A 15,703-nucleotide genomic window follows, 5' to 3' on the forward strand; every position below is an offset into this window, starting at 1 on the left:
CGCGGGGGGACCTAGTGAATGAACTGCAGAGAGCTGGGACCAATGTAACAAGGCCTACCATAAGTAACACACTACGCCACCATGGACTCAGATCCTGCAGTGCCAGACGTGTCCCACTGCTTAAGCCAGTACATGTCCGGGCCCGTCTGAAGTTTGCTAGAGAGCATTTGGATGATCCAGAGGAGTTTTGGGAGAATGTCCTATGGTCTGATGAAACCAAACTGGAACTGGTTGGTAGAAACACAACTTGTCGTGTTTGGAGGAAAAAGAATACTGAGTTGCATCCATCAAACACCATACCTACTGTAAAGCATGGTGGTGGAAACATCATGCTTTGGGGCTGTTTCTCTGCAAAGGGGCCAGGACGACTGATCCGGGTACATGAAAGAATAAATGGGGCCATGTATCGTGAGATTTTGAGTGCAAACCTCCTTCCATCAGCAAGGGCATTGAAGATGAAACGTGGCTGGGTCTTTCAACATGACAATGATCCAAAGCACACCGCCAGGGCAACGAAGGAGTGGCTTCGTAAGAAGCATTTCAAGGTCCTGGAGTGACCTAGCCAGTCTCCAGATCTCAACCCTATAGAAAACCTTTGGAGGGAGTTGAAAGTCCGTGTTGCCAAGCGAAAAGCCAAAAACATCACTGCTCTAGAGGAGATCTGCATTGAGGAATGGGCCAACATACCAACAACAGTGTGTGGCAACCTTGTGAAGACTTACAGAAAACGTTTGACCTCTGTCATTGCCAACAAAGGATATATTACAAAGTATTGAGATGAAATTTTGTTTCTGACCAAATACTTATTTTCCACCATAATATGCAAATAAAATGTTAAAAAAACAGACAATGTGATTTTCTGGATTTTTTTTTCTCAGTTTGTCTCCCACAGTTGAGGTCTACCTATGATGTAAATTATAGACGCCTCTCATCTTTTTAAGTGGTGGAACTTGCACTATTGCTGACTGACTAAATACTTTTTTGCCCCACTGTATATCTTCTATATAATTGTCTAAGGGTAACTTCTGTCTTTCTGTCTGTCTGTCCTTCTGTCTGTCATGGATATTCATTGGTCGCGGCCTCTGTCTGTCATGGAATCCAAGTCGCTCATTGGTCACGGCAAAACAGCCACGACCAATCAGCGACGGGCACAGTCCGGAAGAAAATGGCCGCTTCTTCCTCCCCGCAGTCACTGCCCGGCGCCCGCATACTCCCCTCCAGTCACCGCTCACATAGGGTTAATGCTGGCAGTAACAGACCGCGTTATGCCGCGTGTAACTCCGTTACCGCCGCTATTAACCCTGTGTGACCAACTTTTTACTATTCATGCTGCCTATGCAGCGTCAATAGTAAAAAGATCTAATGTTAAAAATAATAATAAAAAAAAAAATCATCATATACTCACCCTCCGGCGCCTTTCCCGCTCTTCGCGACGTTCCAGTGCTAAGGATGGTATGCGACAAGGACCTTCCATGACGTCACGGTCATGTGACTGCGACGTCATCACAGGCCCTGCGCGAGAAGGACCTGCCATGACGTCACGGTCATGCGACCATTACGTCCTGGCAGGTCCTTCTCGCACAGGCGCGAAGAAGCTGCGGTACCATGGAACAGGCAGGGACAGCGTCAGGACCAGGTGAGTATTTAATATTCACCTGTCCACGTTCCATCCGCCGGGCGCCGCTCCGTCTTCCCGTCCTCTTCAGTGACTGTGCAGGTCAGAGGGCGCGATGACGTATTAGTGTGCGCGCTGCCCTCTGCCTGAACAGTCTGTGTGGAGAGAAGGGACGCTGAGGAGCAGCGACAAGAGGTGAGTATGTGATTTTTTTTTTATTGCAGCAGCAGCAGCAGCATTACATGTGACACAATGCTGTATGGAGCGTCTATGGGGCCATAAAGAACTGCATGGAGCATTAAATGGGGCATCTATGGGGCCATAACTGCATGGAGCATTATATGGGGCATCTATGGGGCCATAACTGCATGGAGCATTATATGGAGCATCTATGGGGCCATAACTGCATGGAGCATTATATGGGGCATCTATGGGGCCATAACTGCAAGGAGCATTATATGGGGCATCTATGGGGCCATAACTGCATGGAGCATTATATGGGGCATCTATGGGGCCATAACTGAATGGAGCATTATACTACGTGACTGGACAATATACTACGTGACTGTGCCAACATCTAGTATATATATATATATATATATATCCTCTGTGGCTGTGGATGGAGGGAGTAGGGGCAGAGGGTCACAGGAGGCAGGAGCCGGCTGCTGCAGCTAACACTGTACCCGCTGTTAAAATAAAATGAATATTCACCGCTCCCAATGCCAATATTCCTTCCCACCTCTATGCACATAGCCAGCACCAAGATGTGGGAGGGACTATAGGCATGTAGAGCAGTAAATATTAATTCTCTTTAAAAGCGGGTACAGAGTCTCTGCAGCCAATCGATCATGTTTGCCCACTATTAAAGAGAATGAATATTCACAGCTCTCTATGCCCATAGGAGTGGAGAGCAGTGAATATTCATTCTCTTTAATACCGGGCACACATATTTGCATGGTGGCTGTGGCTATAACAGTGTGCCCGCTATTAAAGAAAATGAACATTCACTGCTCTCCACTCCTATGGGCATGGAGAGCTGTGAATATTCATTCTCTTTAATAGTGGGCAAACATGATCGAAAATGAACATTCACTGTATTTGTCCGAATATTGACATTTTTGTCAAGTTAGTAAAAGATGACATCTTATTATTACCAGAGGATGTTTCCAGACACAATTTGTCTGCTGTTGAAAATAAGGCCATCCATGAACTTAAGAGAATGAAACATCTTGTTATTAAACCTGCAGGCAAGGGGGGAAATGTTGTGTTATGGCCTGTAGATATGTATGAGCGTGAGGCCTTTAAACAGCTTCACACTAGACATTGTTATGCTAAATTGGATAGCAACCCCCTCAATAAATTTAAATATGATTTGGATGTGATACTCAAACAGGGTTTTGAATAGGGAGTTATTTCCAAAAAAATGTTGGATGGTTTGACCAACAACTCACCGGTTGTTCCTATGTTCTATATGACCCCCAAGATACATAAAGATGCCTGTAACCCACAGGGACGGCCTATAGTCTCTGGGATTGGTGGCCTGTGTGAGGGGGTGTGTAGATTTATTGATTTTTATTTCCAGAAATGCATTGAGACATTGCCATCCTTTATTAGAGATACTTCTGATATCCTTAGGGGATTGAATGATGTCGAACTTGAGCAGGATATGTTCCTTGCTACATGTGACGTTGAGTCACTTTACACATCTATACGTCTCGACCATGGGATCGCGGCATCGAGGTCCTTCTTAAATATGACTAATTTTGATTTAGATTTGATTCATTTTATTATTGATCTTTTACAATTTTCCTTAACACACAATTTTTTTACATTTAAAGACCGCTTTTTCCTACAGCTCCAGGGCACTGCTATGGGGGCGACTTGTGCGCCCTCGTATGCAAATTTGTTCCTGGGGCTGTGGGAGAGAGAGGTGGTATATAATTTGGAGGACTTCGCTGCTGTGATCTCATGGTCAAGATATATTGACGATATTTTGTTTATTTGGCAAGGAACCGAAGCGGGGTTGACATCATTCCTTAATAAATTAAACGAAAATTCGCTTAATATTAATCTCACTTGGAAAATCAGTAGAAAACGAGTGGAATTTTTGGATGTCCTCATTGAGGTTGGTAATGACAGATTTTTGACAACTGATGTATTTCGTAAGGATACGGCAACTAACGCACTCCTCCATGCAGGGTCATCACATCACCCGCAGACTATTAGGTCCGTCCCGGTGGGACAATTTTTACGTATGAAACGTATCTGCTCAGATAATATAAGATTGAGAGTCAGGCGCAAATTTTGACACAAAATCTGAAACAACGGGGATATAATCACCAAAATATCCGTGCGGGATACCGACGAGCTAAATTTACATCCAGAAATCAGCTACTTGTAAAAAAGAAAAAAACTATGTTACAGTCAGAACAACTGGTGAGATTGATCACTGATTTCAACTCTAGATGGACAGACATATTACGTATCTGCAAAAAACATTGGTCAGTTCTGAGAATGGATAATGACTTAGCAAAACATCTTCCTGAAACTCCGTCTATAACGTGGAGGAGATCGAAAAACTTGAAAGATATTTTGACCCGTAGCCACTATGTGGCCCCTAAGAACTTATTTTTTTCAGAGAGAACAGGCCCTAAATGGGGCTGTTTTAAATGTGGCGACTGTTCGGCCTGTAAATTCATAGAGCGAACATTTACGTTTCATAATAGTGACCAATCTCGTACATATACTATCACCCACCACATTACCTGTAAAACTGATATGGTAATCTACTTTGCATCTTGCCCATGCAATCAGAATTATATCGGTATGACTACCCGGCAATTGAGAGTGAGGACATTAGAGCATGTTAGGGATATAAAGAATGCCGCCCAAATACAAGACAGAACAACATTGAAAACAATTCCTAGACATTTTCTGGCCCATCACAATAGTGACCCTAGAGGCCTCAAAATAAGAGGAATTGACAGAGTACAGCTGGGAACTAGAGGGGGTAACTATCAGAGAGAATTGCTTAAAAGGGAGGCTAAGTGGATCATATCTTTGAATACTCTTACACCCAATGGGCTTAAAGAGGTGGTGAGCTTCAAATCCTTCATCTAAATTATGGCGCGAATTTTCGTATATTGTTTGCTTGTTTTTAATATTGTTGTTGTTTATTAATTTGTTTATGTCTATCTGTCTAGGTTATACGGGTTATTTACTTACCTCAACTTTGCTATTCAGAGTGAAAGAAGTACTGATGTAGTGCCCATGGATGATGATTAAGTTGCCTATCGTTGCTGGATTGGAACCAACAAATCGACTTGTCTTCATAACCTTGTTAGAAAAAATATATTTAATATATGCAATATCACTTCATGAGGTTATATGAATAATAATTTTTTGCTTCACAGCCCTCATACTTTGTAAGATGAATGCACCCATGTACTTTATGTATCTTTATGTCTAGTTTAAATATCGTTCACTTACTGTAGATAATTGTTATTATATGGATTTAGTATGTTTCACAGCACTTGCTTATTTGTACACAGTATTTAGCACAAGAGTGCACATTTAATCACAGATATGCATTATATATATATATATTTTTTATTTCATATTTATTTTTATTTTTATTAATTATTTCTTATTTAATTATATTTTTTCCTGTCTATTGTATGATTAATGCATATTTTCTTATATGATTTAATATCTGTCACTTATTGTTCATGGTTTTATTATTTTATATATTATGCACAAATATGGGAGTTTGTGGACATTGTTGCAATCTTAATGTAATTCATGGATGGTCATAGATAGCCTAATATTTGACAATTTTGTATTAGCATGCGATTTGACGTATTCGGTAGGCTGCTGCGTATCATCTTTGTAATATATTCACCTGGAATTTTTCTATGTAATATTTTGAATAAAGCGATTCATTGGTTTTATCATATTTTGATTGTGTTTTTGCTTCACTATCTCAATTAGTAATAGCGGTTTAGTTGTGGAGAGGATCATAGTTTATCTTTATTTAGAGGAATTGTTTTGGTGGTGTGTAGAGCAGTAAATATTAATTCTCTTTAAAAGCGGGTACACAGTCTCTGCAGCCAATCGATCATGTTTGCCCACTATTAAAGAGAATGAATATTCACAGCTCTCCATGCCCATAGGAGTGGAGAGCAGTGAATATTCATTCTCTTTCATACCGGGCACACGTATTTGCATGGTGGCTGTGGCTATAACAGTGTGCCCGCTATTAAAGAAAATGAACATTCACTGCTCTCCACGCCAATAATCCCAGGCATGGAGGGCAGTGAGTATTCTGGCAGCTGACCTTAGTGTGTCAGGGCGCATAGCAGTGACATTATGTGCTGTTACATGCTTTAATTAGCTGTTGGCATCAGAACAGAATGCTGCTGCAAGGGAGCGGAGGGAAGGTAAGTAGAACTGTTTATTTTTTATGTGTGCAGCATGATGGGGTCATGTATACCAGTATGGGGGGGCATGTATATCAGAATGGGGATGGTGGCGTTATATAGCAGGATGGGGATAGTGGCCATATATACCAAGATGGGGATGGTGGCTATGTATATCAGGGTGGGGATGAGGGAACATGTACACCAGGATGGGGAGAGGGAGTAGGCATGTTTACCAGGATGGGGATGGTGGACCATGTATAACAGGATGGAGATGGTGGCCATGTATACTAGGAAGAATGGCCATTTATATATGGATGGAGACAGATATATTAGGATGGGGGGCATATATATACCAGGATTGGGAATATTTCCCCTATAGCTGTGTCATCAGCAGCTCCTACCCCCATAACAGTATGTCATGACCACATTTTTTGCTTCAGCTTTTTGTTTCTATTTTGCTCCTCTAAAATCTAGGTGAGTCTCATGGTCCTGGGTGTCTTATAGTCTGAAAAATATGGTAGTTTTATGAAATCTTCCTATAGCTCTCCACTGCCGGCAGTGCCTGTGATGTCAGTACCCTCTGAGGTACAGTTGATCTCTCCTGAACCTGTAATGGCCTTCCCTGATAAATTTTAGGGAGAGCAAAACCAGTTTAGTGTGTTCAGGGAGAATAGGCTATTTTTTTATCCTGCGCCCCGGTTGTCAGGGGATGAGTTCCAGTAGGTGGGAATAATCATGTCCTTACCACATGGAGGTCCTCAAACCTGGGCATTTTCTTTGTCCCCACAAGTCCCTGAACGGTCTTCTGTGGAGGCCTTTTTTGATGCTTTAGGTTTGATCTATGATGAACCTGACAGGATCCAGGTCACTGAGGCAAAGATCATAAACCTAGCTTAGAGGAGGCGCATGACTGAGGACTACTGCACTGACTTCTGACAGTGGTCCACTGAAGTTCAGTGGAATGATGCAGCACTTAGGTGCCAGTCCCGCAAAGATCTTTCCAAAACTCTTAAGGATGCTCTGGTTCTTCATGATGCCCCTTGTTCTCTGCTGGATTCCATGACCCAGGCCATAAGACTGGACTGCAGAATCCATGATAAACGGGGTGAACAGCAGGCCACCCATTATATTTCCATGGAGGAGGTCCATTTACCTGAGGTGGAGCCATTGGAGGTCAGAGTTGCCAGTTTTCGTGTGGTGGAGAGGAAACATAGACAAGATCATGGACTCTGTCTATACTGTGATCTCACTGGACATTTTGTCAAGGATTGCCCAACTTTTTCTCAGGGAATCAAACTGTCGGGAGAACGTCTGGGTCTGGGTGATTGACGAAGAGATCACCCAGACCCCCAGGTACCTTTTTCTTCCTCTGATAAAGCATTAATGAATATGGTGTTATCCTTGAAGGACCAGGTGTTCATTGACTCTACGAGTCTGAAGGGTCTGCAAAGGTATCTGAATGTTTTTGGGGATGTGTTCGCAGAAAAAAGAGACAGAGATATTACCTCCCCATTGTCCCTATAATTGTAGTATACATTTTCACCCTAATGACAAATTACCTAAAGCTCGCCTGTACAATTTGTTTGGACCTGAACGGACCGCCATAAAAGAATATGTTAATGGAAGTTTACAGAAGGGTCATATCCGTCCTTCCTCCTCACCTGTGGCTGCCAGATTTTTCTTTGTTAAAAAAAAAAAAAAAAAAAGATGGCGGCCTCCGTCCTTGCCTCGATTTGCAAGAACTAAAAAAAATTACGGTTAAAAATACTTACCCACTTCCACTCATCCCTTAGCTTTAGGGGGCTAGGAGATTTTCTAAACTTGATCTTAGAGGGACTTATAATATAATATGCATCTGGAAGGGTGATGAGTGGAAAACAGAGTTCTTAATACCTGAGGGTTTATTTGAAAAGCTTGTCATGCCTGCTGTATTTCAAAACTTTATGAATTACAGGGTAGGGTCTGTTTTATAGCAGGGAGCCAAAACTCTGACTAACCTGCGTCCATGTGCTTTTTTTTCTAAAAAAAAAATAGCCTTTGTGTAATGAAATTATGATGTTTGGAATCATGAGTTATTTGCTGTTAAATTGGCCTTTGAGGAACAAAGGCATTTTTTGGAAGGGGCGGTTCATCAAGTTACGGTGACCACTGATCACAAGAATCTAGTGAACATTGAATAAGCTAAACAAGGCTAGACAGTCCTTGTTTTTCTTTACCTTTAATTTCTCTATCCCATTCAGGCTGGGGTCTAAGAATGTGAAAGCTGATATGTTATAAAGCAGTCTCTATTGAATTTTCTCCTCCAGAACCTCCATCCTCCATTCTTCCTCAGGGTATTGTGGTTTCCATAGTAACATCGGAATTGGAAGAGGAGATCTGTAAAGTCGAGTCAATGGCTCCTTCCGGCTATCCAGGGTCCAAATTATTTGTGACTATGTATCTTAGATTGCATCTGAAGTTTCATGATTCTGTCTTGAGTGGTCATCCTGGGGTCACAGCTATGTGAAAATCCATTGCTATATGTTTTTGGTGGCTTTCCATGCATAATGATATTAAATATTTTATATTTGCTTGTGAAGTCTCCACTCGCACTAAAGTTTATCGTAACAGGCTGATCTCAGAATTGGCTCCATTGCCAAGATTCCAGAAAGGTATCTATTCATGGATTTCATTACGGATTTGCCTTTGTCTGGTGAGAAAATTGATATCTGGGTGGTAGTTGACCGATTCAGCAAACAAGCTCATTTTGTTGATTTCTCAGGATTAACCTAATGCAGAGACACTCTCCAGGTTGTTTATTTCTAATATTGTAAGATTACATGGGATCCCCCTTAACATTGTGTCTGATAGGGTAATGCAATTTGTCTTCAAATTCTGGAGCCTTTTTTGTAGTAAACTGGGGATTAAATTGTCATTGTCCTTTGTTTATCACCATGAAATCAACAATAAGACTGAAAAGGGCAGATCAATCTTTGGAACACAATTTAAGGTGCTTTGTGGCGGCTCAGATGAGTTTGACATGGAAGAATTTTTTAGTGCCCTGGGGGCTCATTTATGACGATTCCGACTGTGTCACCCTGGCTGAATACAAACTACACCACCAAAAAACTTTGTAATAATGAATACCTATCTAAGGATAGGAAGAGATTCCGGCAGTAGTGGTTAAAAAAATATTTTTATTAAGTAAATACATAAAAACAAATACTGAATAAAATTACCGGTCAAAAGAAAACCTCGAAAAGGAGACACAGAAATTACCAAAGAACTGGAAAAAACTAGTATAAAGATCCATATACATAGGAGAGCCAAGGGTGTAGATACCTAAAGTGCCGTGCGGTGCTCTAAAATAGGGTACATTTATCCTACCTAAATGGCTAACCATGCAGTGACCTCACATATTGCATTGCCTGAAGGTAGCATACATTTAAAAACAAAATATGAAAAAAGTGTGAATATACGACTCAACAAGATTCATATACAGAAAATGATGATTTTAAAGAATGATATAATTACATATTAATTAACATGGTTGTTTGCTGAGTGACGGAAAATGTCACCAAAAATAAATGACATAACAAAAAAAGTAAAATAAGAAGATTCCCTGCAGACAGGACCCCATGCATAGCAATAGTTATGGTAACAACTAGTTACAGGAAAGATATATATTACAGAATTCTGTGGTGAAACCCATGTCGGGTCCTTGGTGGGTGAGCTAATCAATGCTATTTCGGTTTCCCTGCTTTTTGTATATGGCAGTTTCAACACGCGGCCCTGCCACCGGCACTCGGGACCGGAGTGTGCAGCTGCTTAGAAATACATGCAGCAGCACGCTCTGGTCCCGGGTGCCGGCAGCAGCGCCGGGTGTTGATGCAAGAGACCCATGCGAGTTTCTCTCATCACACACGCTAGTGTGAAACCGACCTATTGGATATACTCTCTTCCTTGGCACATCTTTCTCTTTGTTGGTTATACAAATTTCCCCTGTGCCATATAGGGACAATAATAAAAATGATATGGGTTATCTGTGATTCTGTTTTTACATAATATGAGATATAATGACTTAATGACCCACTACCACAAATGTTGCTAATGGAGGCAATGGTATTTCATTCATGGTTCCATGATTCCATGGTTCTGCAGCGCTCCAGGGTCCTGGTCGTTGCAGTAATGTCATTCTCCTCTAGGGAGGAGTGATGTTACATTTGGAGGCAATGAAGGAGATCTCTTTACCAGGTAACACGAACATACAACACAATACAATCCAGTCCACCAGGGGGAGCTATGCCCCTATTTATTAGGGCACTCTTCACATTTAGGTAAAACTGGTGGTCTGGATAGGAAGTTAGTCAGATGCTGGCTGAGCTTTGCTCAGGTAGTTGGTCCCTGACAGGGGTGGGAGCCTGTCAGAGGCCTAGACGGAAGGTCACGGAGCTGCGCCTGCCCACGTGCGGCAGTTCCTAAGAAAGGACATGAACAGGGAACTGTATTGTAGAGAGTGAGAAGAAGCCATAGCAAAAGGAGAGGATACCAGAAGGAGTTCTGCCATACACAGGCTGCCTCCTCCTGAGGCGCAGGATCCCGGTAGCCGGAACTCCGAGGGAGCAACAGTCCTTTATGCCTTGCTCCAGAGACCGGCAGGACAGCTAATTGCAAGTTACTGATCCGCCCCATACCCAGGAGGCAAGGTGGCACGCACGAGAGGCCGGGGCATGATAGAGTCCCTGTAAAAAGCCTCACGTCACCTGTCATACGGGTTGTCCTATCCATCTGGGGGACAGAGAGACATAACATCAGTAACATCTACAACATCTGTGAGGACCTTATGAGAGGCTTAGCAGTAAGATACTACAGCACCAAGGCGCTAGAGGAAGGCTACTGATTTCCACCTGGATAAGGGGACTCTGGATTTGCCTCCAAACTGGCCGGACTCTGCCAGCCCTGTGATCTGTGCTCTGGACTGTGGATGCTGAAGCCTTCAGTAAAAGGTAAAGAGACTGCAACCTTGTGTCCTCGTTCTTCACTGCGCCTCACACCATCCACCATCTACACACCGGGAAGCCCTGGGAACATACTTCACCTGTGGGAAGGTATACCATCTAGCTGCCATAACATCACCCCAGCGGACCCCTTAAAGCAGCGTCGGTCACTCTGACCGAATACCACATGTGGCGTCATGAACATATCCCTTTAAAGACCTTTCACTTTTACACGGACGTCCCATGGGCCACAGACCGGGTCAGCCACCGTGACATCCCCCTGTGAACCAAAGGACCCGGTACCGAGTACCCCACGGCCCCATGGGGGCGATCCAGTTCTCCTTCCTGTTCCTTCGGGGACACTGACATACTTACTGCACTGACCCTGTGGCATGGTCCCTGGTGTGTTCTCTACTTCCTGGCCTGTGTGTGCTTGCACGCTCCCCTGCTCTAAAAGGGACAGGGCGCATATAGTGAAATTAGCTGAGAAGCATTTAGTGTTAATGTTCACCAATAACTGGAAGGCATCTTGTGTATAAGACAACAACACATTGAGTCATTAGGTAAAGTGGTGTTCTACCAATCAGGTTGTGAAGTCACCTGGCCCTGGTGTGGCTACTGTCCTGAACCAGAATCCCTGGACCCAGTGTGACCAGCGTGGACAGTTCTGAACCAGAAGTCCCAGGCTCCAGTATGGCCAGTGTCTCCGAAACTGAATCCCTGGTCCTGGTGTGGTCAGTCCTGTACTCAATGTTCCTGTTCCTGGTGCGCCAGTCCTGAACCCGAAGTCTCTGATCCTGGTGCAGCAAGTACTGAACTCGGAGTCCCTGGTCCTGGTGCAGCAAGTCCTGAACCCAAAGTCCCAGGTCCTAGTGCTTCCAGTGCCTGAACCTCGGCCTCCGATCTGTGTGCGACTAGTCCCTGAATCTATATCCAACACCTGTATGTCTGAACCAGTGCTTATCCAAGTCCCCCATATATTCCGGCTGCTACAACCAGTCTCCGACCACTGAAGCCACATCAACGGCACCTGTACCCTGAAGCTGCTGCGGTAGTATCTGAATCAGTCCTATCTCTCCATGTCAGTAACCATTATGCAGAGGACCTAGCCCCTATTAGTCTACCCGCAGCCTAGCATAACTCCATTATCAAAAGCTCTAGTGAACTCCTGGTAGCTGGTTAGGTGCACCCCTCCTAGGCAAGCCCGGCCCCATGGCACAGTGGGTTTGTGAAACCACGTGCGCCACCTGTGTGCGTAACATTTCATTATATATGGTTGCTTCTGGTTGTGTGCATGTGCCGCCGGCTTATCCCACTGACTTCCTGTAATTGTGTGACCGCTTGCGTTCGATGCATGCGGTCCAGCTTGCACTGAATAGGACATCCCATTGGAGCTATTAGCTGACAATACCAACACATGGCTAGTGACGCGCCGACGATACCAACACATGGCTAGTGACGCGCCCACGATACCAACACATGGCTAGTGACGCGCCGACGATACCAACACATGGCTAGTGACGCGCCCACGATACCAACACATGGCTAGTGACGCGCCCACGATACCAACACATGGCTAGTGACCCGGCATCCTCCCATTGACAGGCGAGCAATATTTTTAGATCTCTATCTGTCACTTTAAAATACGTTCGTGTGAACGTACCTTTACAGTAAGCACATAACTAACTGCTCACATATTGTCGTTAATCCTTGCATTTATGTAAGTGCTAACAGAACTGGTAGTGATGGACTGCATGGACACAGTCAGAGTTATCGGACAATTAGTCCCAGCAAATCCAACTGGAGCGCTAGGGGTAGTAGGACTAATTGGTAAAAAAATCACAAACAGCCAATGTAAATCATTGAGATTATAAGTGATACACACTATATCTACAGCCCAGAACTCCCATATGAAGCCATCCACTGCATTCACTGTTACGGTAAAATGATAATAGTCATAACAATCTGTACAGGTGTCTCCCAATTAAAAACAAAACACAGATGGGAAAACAAGGGCCCTAATTTAACTGACAGTCCAGAGATGTCTGATAACTGGGCATACATGATGTCTGGGCGGTGTACAGGGGATCTGCAACTAGGACTCATTTTTGATAAGACATGGTTCCATGGAATTTGTATTTAATTCCTTGAATTTGGCTTATTCTGCATGAGACGACTATTTATGTGGAAGCATTTGGTTACTTTTGTCATTTTTTTTTTAATTTACATTTATCTTGCATATTTATGTAGCTGTTCATCATGCAATATTGCTTAATATCAGAGACTGTATTTTAACTATGTAATATTTATGATATTCCTGTATTAGCAAGGACTGTATCATCAGCCATTGAGGAACTCTATTGTTGATCTGCTGTTTATATCACCTGTATAAATGTATCAGACGGGTTTAGTGTATTATACGATATCGCAAGATCTATTACATTCATGCACATTTACCCCAGAAATTCACCTCCTTCCTCCATCAGTAAAATGCTGCGTTATCAGCAGCCGACAGCAACGGACACTTATTGCAGAGTTCATGTACTAATGTCTACAAACTCCACACATGAGAAAAACACTAGTACTAATCTAATGTTACACATAAAAGGTGTCGGATATTATACAGTGTAATTAATCTGCAACGATCCTCTCCGTACACAGTAATTCATTGGCCCAAATATTGTTTATATTAGGTGTATTAGCACCTAGAATATTACATTGCCTATATAATTACTGTAAGGAATTAGGAGCCTTGTTGCCAGCCTATATATACATGATGTTATTTTCGAGCGTAACTTTAATTACATATATGTTTTTTTAATTTTAGCTGTTATTAATACTTTTTTGGCACTAAATCAACCTTCAGTGGGAAAGGTGGATTTTTTTGCTGTGTCATGTCATTGTGGGTCTTCATGATTAGATTACTTTATTATGCATTTGAATTATAATTATTTTTAGCTTTTTTTCTTTGCAAATTTAGCATTTCAGCATGCCAATCTATATGATCAATGGCTAAAAAAATCAATACATAAAAAAGTAATAAAACAATAAATAAATATATAAATAAATATATGTCTGATTAATATATATATATATATATGCATACATACAGTATATATACATATATATTAAATAAATCTTCATTTCTACACTTTTTTCTTCCTGAGCTATAATGATTTTGTGTATGTTTCTATAGCATCCATCACTCATACTGTATATACATTATGACATCTAAATGATATCTTTTAATTAGCATGTCAAGAATGTATTGATGTGTAATGGAAATGCCCCCAGCTTTATACTAGGACTATGTCATTTACATTTGTCGCTTACTCTTAAATTCTACGATTATTTTATTACAGTCTAGCTCCTTATTAGAGTTATCTCTAAAATTCTTAAAATTCTTAAAACTAGGCTGGGCAGCTTTTCCTGGCGTTGATCCAAGGGAGTTGGGTGTGGAAGCTATGGTGGGCCCAGGAGGAGCTAAGTGGCTGGCTAATCCAATAGATGAATATGGAGGTGGGCACAGTAGTATCAGAACCCCATAAAAAGCTGAATTTAAGGAGCTGTCATCACTGGCGGGCATTGCTCATTCTACACCCAAGCAACCATGGCTCTCAACGCTGACGACAAAGCACACGTTCAGGCCATCTGGCCATCTGTAGCATCCCATCCTGACCAGTATGGAGGAGAAGCTCTGTACAGGTACATGTGGTCTCACTCATTTACTATGTGATATGGTGGGACGGGTTGGGATAGATTGTGGTTTTTCAATGTTGAATCGTCCTCATTTCTGTTCTGGCCATGCTGTTCATAACTGTATATAGCCAAGCATTCACCCAATCCTATTTTTTTTTAATCCGTTTTAGGATGTTCGTCTCCAGTCCCCAGACCAAGACCTACTTCCCCAACTTTGACATGCACAAGGATTCTCCTCAGATTCTGGCTCATGGCAAGAAAGTTGTTAATGCCCTGACTGAAGCTTCAAAGCACATGGATGACATTGATGGAACCCTGTCTAAGCTCAGTGACCTCCATGCCTATGACATGAGAGTAGATCCTGGAAACTTCAAAGTAAGTTTGCCATATTTACCACTCGTGTAGTAGAACATTAATAGCATTAGTCTGCTACAGTATGAAACACAGGACATTGAGGTATGGGGGTTACCAAGATGTATTCATGGGTTCCTTTGCTTTGCAGATCCTGGCTCATCACATCCTGGTAACAATTGCCACCCACTTTCCTGACAAATTTGATTGTCTCACTCATCAAGCTCTGGACAAGTTCCTGGCCGCCGTTGGGACCGCTCTGACATCCAAGTATCGTTAAATGTGTCAAGAATGACAGAGAATTCAACAACATCATAGACCTACCAAAGGCTAATTGTGACATCTGATTGATAAGATGTGAAATAAAGTGGATTACATTTCAATTACTTGTCCCTTAATTATTTGGTTATACTGGCTTTAATAGATGATAGTTTGTTATGAAGGGGTAACACGAATAATCAATAAATACATTATATTCAATAAATAAAACTCTCAGCATTACAGTGGAGACAGATCGTTCTCCCCATAGAACACCCTGGGGAAATGATCATAGTGAGGACATCAGGGGAAATAAAATAATGTAATTCCTATAGAAATGGTAACACATAAATGGTCATCACTGCATAGAAAAAAGCTTACCA

At 42.3% G+C, this 15,703-nt stretch overlaps 1 protein-coding gene across 1 annotated transcript; it reads left to right on the forward strand.

The window, feature by feature from the left end:
* Window positions 1-14,558: 14,558 nt before the first annotated feature.
* On the forward strand, window positions 14,559-15,445 carry LOC138644990 (hemoglobin subunit alpha-2-like). Its single transcript, XM_069733950.1, has 3 exons — window positions 14,559-14,717; window positions 14,882-15,086; window positions 15,214-15,445. Exons 1-3 carry the CDS (start codon window positions 14,623-14,625, stop codon window positions 15,340-15,342), a joined length of 429 nt encoding a protein of 142 aa, XP_069590051.1. The 5' UTR covers window positions 14,559-14,622; the 3' UTR covers window positions 15,343-15,445.
* The last annotated feature ends 258 nt before the right edge of the window (window positions 15,446-15,703 follow it).

Source organism: Ranitomeya imitator, chromosome 7 (genome assembly GCF_032444005.1).
Source record: "Ranitomeya imitator isolate aRanImi1 chromosome 7, aRanImi1.pri, whole genome shotgun sequence".
In the NCBI taxonomy this organism is placed as follows: Eukaryota; Metazoa; Chordata; class Amphibia; order Anura; family Dendrobatidae; genus Ranitomeya; species Ranitomeya imitator.

Excerpts from the sequence above, each read along its gene's own strand:
- LOC138644990 (XM_069733950.1), top strand. The coding sequence starts at position 14,623 with ATGGCTCTCAACGCTGACGACAAAGCACACGTTCAGGCCATCTGGCCA. Across the intron at positions 14,718-14,881 it reads GGAGGAGAAGCTCTGTACAG|GATGTTCGTCTCCAGTCCCC; the intron begins GTACATGTGGTC and ends AATCCGTTTTAG. Across the intron at positions 15,087-15,213 it reads TAGATCCTGGAAACTTCAAA|ATCCTGGCTCATCACATCCT; the intron begins GTAAGTTTGCCA and ends TTTGCTTTGCAG.